Source organism: Manihot esculenta, chromosome 8 (genome assembly GCF_001659605.2).
Source record: "Manihot esculenta cultivar AM560-2 chromosome 8, M.esculenta_v8, whole genome shotgun sequence".
NCBI classification, from domain to species: domain Eukaryota; kingdom Viridiplantae; phylum Streptophyta; class Magnoliopsida; order Malpighiales; family Euphorbiaceae; genus Manihot; species Manihot esculenta.
In genome coordinates, this window is record NC_035168.2 from 28,569,489 (window position 1) to 28,575,401 (window position 5,913).

At 21.5% G+C, this 5,913-nt stretch overlaps 1 protein-coding gene across 1 annotated transcript; it reads right to left on the reverse strand.

Moving 5' to 3' along the window:
• Positions 1–3,317: 3,317 nt before the first annotated feature.
• On the reverse strand, positions 3,318–3,719 carry LOC110621494 (18.1 kDa class I heat shock protein). Its single transcript, XM_021765772.1, has one exon. The coding sequence runs from the start codon at positions 3,717–3,719 to the stop codon at positions 3,318–3,320; it is 402 nt and encodes a 133-aa protein (XP_021621464.1).
• Positions 3,720–5,913: the final 2,194 nt, after the last annotated feature.

Below are 5,913 nucleotides of genomic sequence, written 5' to 3' on the forward strand. Positions count from 1 at the left end.
CAACTGAATTTATAATTAAAAAAATAAAATTAATGAATTCAAAAATATTTGATGTTTAGATGTATTTATATTTTAATTTAATTATTTTAATTTTAATTTAATTGCATCAATCTTTTTAATTAATTTATAAATTTTTAAATTTAATAATCCAAGTAGTATGTGATATATATTATTGTTATTATTTTTTAATTATAAATTAATGATCAAAATGACTGAAAAAAATATTTATATTATTATATATTTTAGTTTAAATATTTAAATTTTGAATGAATTAATTAGCGTTTATATTTGAATGTAATTTTAATCGATTTTAAAAATAAAAATTAAATGTAAGATTTTATTAATTTTTAATTAAGTATAAACTAATTTTATATATAAAAAAATATAAATTTATACTTAATTATAATTAAATAATATATTTAATTTTAAAGATAATAATAATTTAATTATTAAATATGTAGTTTACAGTTTAAATAAATTTTATTTTGTATTAATAATTATAAAAATTTTATAATAAATATATATTTTTAATTATTTTTTATATATTATTCAAAATAAATATCTGTTATAAAATATTCATATTTATTATTATAAAATAAAATTTATCACTATTAAAAATATGAATTGCATATTTAAAAATTAAATTACTTTATTTTAATTTTAATTTTAAAAATTTGTTAAAATTGTACTTAAATATAAATGTTGAGTTAATTTATTTAAAATATAAAAATTTAGATTAAATGAAACAATAATTTGTTTAGAAACTGTAGCAAAATTACATTTTTTTAATTAAATGAAACAAAATCTATTGATTTATACTTAAATTTATTACACTAATAATTTGTATTATAAGTATTATATTATCTTTTATAATTTACTCTTTAGAAAAGATAATTTATATGAGAGATATATTTATTTATAAAAAAAAGTGATTATCACCGTTTATTTTTATATTCACTTTTGAGAAATTACTTGTTCAAAATTAAATGTGATTTTGAAAAGATTAAAGGTTACTAATTAAATTTTATTTTGCAAATTTGACCTTTTTAGTAAATACAATAATTACTTTTAGTATTTCATTTGTCCACTTTTATTGTCATTTTGATAAGTTGATTTGTATAAAATTATTTGTTATTTTGAGAAGATTAATGAGTATTATTTTTTTTTAATTTTAAATTGCTTTTACAATTTTTATATCTCATTTTATCATTTATTTTTCTCTCTCTTAGTTAATTCACTTTTCTATTGGTAAATTGATGGAGAGAGAATTAATTTATATTGGAGTAGTTAAGTGAGATAATAATTTAGTTAAATTTAAAGTTATTTTATAAATTTTTTGCTATCCGTCTTATAAGATTTTGATTAGGGACGTCAGGCGGGCGGGTTTTCACGGGTAGCCGATTCGCCCAAACCCTATTAGAACGAATTTGAATTTTTACAAAACGGATTTGGGCGGATTCGGGTTTGAAAAATTTTATCCGTCTCAGATTCGGGTAGGATTCAGAATTAGATGATCGGATACCCGTTACCCGAACCTGATTAGTATATAACAAAACTAACCCTAATCCTTAATTTTTTTTTTTTTCATTTTTACTTCTCTCTCCGTCGGTAACATCTCTCACAGTCCCACTTCCCAGTCAACGCTTCTCTCCCCCACTGACGAGTGCCGGCAGCCGAGTCGACACCGGCGATGTCTCATTTCTCTTCCTAGTCGATAATAAATCTTCTCTCTCCCTATCTCTCCCGATATCTCCTTCTCTCTCTCCAGTGGCCACATCTCCCACTTCTCAGTCAGAGACAACTCTTTCCTCTCTCGGTCGGCATCGGCGACATCTCATTCTCTCTCCTCAATCGGGGACATCTACTCTTTCCTCTTTCCGATTGACGCTTCTCTCTCCCACTTTACTAACGACTGCTGGAGACAACCCTTGCCTCTCCACAATCAGCGTCGGCTACATCTCCTTTGGCGGGAACTCTCTTCAGGTTTGCAATCAAATTTTTTGATAATTAAGATCTTTTATGTGCATGTTGTTAAAGAATTTTTAGTTGCTATTAAAGAATTTTAGAATTTATGAACTATTAATTTGATTATTTGGATACTGTTAAAAAATCTAATTATTTGCTATTTGATTATTGTTCTCCAATGTTTCTATGCTGGACATTTCTCCAATATTTCTACTGATGGGTTGTGCATATCTTAGGGATAGTTTTACTTTGAATAGATAATTGAGGTTGATATTTGGGTTGTGCAAATTTTCTAATTCAGATTGTGCAAATTTTCTAATTCAAGTTTAATATTTGGGTTATAATATTTAAATTTTTAAATTTTTTTTATTGAATTGAATTTAAAAAAATCGGGTTCGGTCGGGTTCGAGTATTGTACGGGTATTACTAAATGGATTTGGAACGGGTACGGATAGTAAAATTAAAATATTAAACGGATTTGAGACGGGTTCGAAAATTTTATATATAATCGGGTTTGGGTTTGGGTATTCTTAATTTTACGGATACTTTATCCGTTTACATCCCTAATTTTAATATACGAAATGATATAAAAAAGCAATAAATATATTAAATTTTAATAAAAATAAAATAAAATTATATTACTTTTCAATTAAAATACTCATACAAACATTATGAATTTAATTAATGTCTTAAAAATACTCAATTCATGGGTAGGTAAATAAACAAACAAAGTATTTAATAAAGTTAATTAGAATTATAAAAACAAGTAAGTAGCGGAATAGCTGTTATAAAATTACTATTCTATTATTATTAAGATAATTTTGACAGCATTTTAAAATTATTATAAAAAAATTTAATTTTTATTATATATAATAATATATTTTTTAATAAATAATTTATTTTATATTTAATAAAATTATAATTTTATCCGTATTTTTTATTTATTAATTATATTATATTATAATAACAGAAATAATTACAATAAATTTTAATCTATTGTTATTCACTTATAACTAAAATTTAAACATGTGAAATAATTATTTTCGATCAGTATTTCATATTTATTTTTATAATTGTAAATTTTTAAATAATAAATAAAAAAATAGTGAGTATATTTTAAGTGATTTAGTTATATTGTTTTTTTAATTATCATGAAAATCTTGAATAAAGAGTAAAAGCGGAGAAAAAGAGTATAATTTAGGTTATTTAATTATTTTTTTCAATTGTCATGTAAAATCTTAAACATAAATAAAAATAGATGGGGAAGCATTTTATTATAAAGTATATTTATGAGAAACTATTTTTTTGAAAAAAACAGATTTTGGATTATTTTAGACAAACAAAGCCTAACTTTAAACCTGAGTTGCTGCGGTGTTGACTATTGTTATCCGTCTAGCAGGTTTGCCGATGGTTCCTCCCTTTGGAACGCTGACAATAACAGCTCCATTCTCAAAACGACTCGTCGTTTCATCAGGCTTGCTATTTGCAGGCAACCTATATCGTTTCATGAATTCGCCGACGTAGCTCACCACATGCAATGCTTCTTCTTTCTTGACGCACCTTTTGCCGCTTATTTTCAGCACGTTTCCTTCCTCAACTTCCACGCTCACTTCGTCTATCTTCAGCCCTGGAAGTTCCACCTTGTACAGAAATTCGTTTTGGGTGTCCTTTACCTCCACTTTAGCATCGATGAACGTCGTCGTTTGAGCAGGGAAATTTTGCAGTGATGTTTCTGGAGGTTTTGCGGCCGACATCTTTGTGCTTTTATGAGATCAATCGAATTTAGCTTGGATTTATAGAAAAGATTTAACAGATAGGGGAGAGCATTGCAAACGAGAGTTTATGGTTTATAGTGGAATTGCTTTATTCTATGTGCTATATTCTAAGATAGTGCACGAATCCCTTTAAAGAAAGTTGATTAATTGGCATGACTTGATGTGCTGTGACTGCGATACTTGAAAATAAATAAATAAATATATAAATAATATTTATGTAAGTCAGTTCTAATGTAAAATTACTTATAGGATTAATTCAATAATAAAATATATTTTGAATTTTAGATTTTATTTTCTTAATTTCTAATTTTTAATCTTTCATTTTTATAAAAAAAAAACTTAGATTAAATTTATATCGATATAATTCAAATATAAATATAATCTGAATAATTTACCAATATATTAATATGTTTAACGGTAAAATAAAATGAAAATATTATAATATAATAAACTATCTACCATTATAACTTCACATAGTGGATAATAATTCTTCTCCATAGGCTGTAATCAATATATATTCTTTTTTTTTTATTTTAATAGTATATTTTAACTCCATTTGTTTATATTTTAAAATGGTATATTTTTTTAGTTTAAATGTCAAAACGTAAAAATAATTTTTTAGTAATTAAAAAATATATGTTAATTTTGATATATTTTAAAAAATAATATACTTTTAAGAATATCTTAATCATTTTTAAAAAAAATTAATGAAAAGTTAAACGAATGAATCTTTAGTTTGCTAAAGTGAGAGTACAAGCAGTAAGTCATTTCTTTTTTAAATTGAAAATATATATATATTAATTTTAATATAATAAAATACTTACAGAATTAATCTGATGGTAGTGTGATCTACATAAATTTAAAAAATTTTAAATTCTACTCTTTCGGTTCTTTTTTTTTAAATATTAATATAATAAAAAAAACAATATTTTATTTTAAAATTTATACTATAAAATTATAGTTATTGCGGTCATAGAATTTTTTACATCCGTAAATTTTTTATTTTTTAAATTATTTTAAAATTATTATTCAATTTTTTAAATTATTTTAAAATTATTATTTATTTTTTATATTATAATAACATATAAATTAATTATTATAGTCCTATTTAATTTTTATAATTTTAAAAATTATTTATTGTATTAATATAATTTTAAAATTTTTTATATTAATTAAGATATTAAATTTTTGATATTTTCAATTATAAAAAATATATTATATTAAAATTTATTTAACTCTTAATAAAAGTATAATGATTTAATTAATCTAAAATTTTAAATTAAATTTATATACCCATTAAATAAAAGTATAAAAGCTTAATTGAATTATTTCTAATTTATTTTTAAAGAGAAAAAAAAAACTCTACTAACGCTCCTACAAATTATCATGCATCTAAGAAGAATAATTAAAAGAAAGTAGATCCACAATCAATATCTCTTATTCTCCATTTAGGATAAAATTTTTTACAAAAATTCAATTTAATTATTTTTTTAATAATTCTTTTTATTTAAAGTTAAAGAATTCAATTTCTTTTATTTAATTTAAAAAATTTTCATTAAAAAATAGAAATTTTATATGATTTCTTAAAAATTTATTTAATTTTTTTTTTTACAAAATAAATCACTTCAAATAAGGGATTACTGAATAAATCACTTCAATAAATTTTAATCTTGTGGGAATTCCTTGGAACTTCTACCCTTTTTTGGGCCTTTTGGAATTAAAAAAAAAACAACAAATATTTGCATTAATCATATTTATATTCAAAATTTTATATCTTAAATAATAAAATTAAATATTCTCAATTCATCATAACTATAATTAAAATATTAAAATACATCTAAAAAATCTAATGATAATTTATTATATAATTCTTAAATTTTTTTAAATAAAATATATATTTTTTATTTAAATTTTATATTAAAAATAAATATATTTTATATTTATCATATATACTAATAAATATATTACATGTACTAAATATTTATTGCAATTTAATTTCAATTAAATAAAATATTATATATTAAAATATTACTAAAATAAATTTTTAAAGCTACAAAATATTTTGAACAATTTCAACCATTGATATTTCTGATGTAATAGATGCTATCACACTATACTTATAGTCAATTCGATGAAATTTTTTGATTTTAAAGGAAATCTTTTATAATTTCGC

Bases quoted from the DNA above. Each gene is read 5' to 3' on its own strand.
- LOC110621494 (XM_021765772.1), bottom strand. From the start codon at position 3,719: ATGTCGGCCGCAAAACCTCCAGAAACATCACTGCAAAATTTCCCTGCT.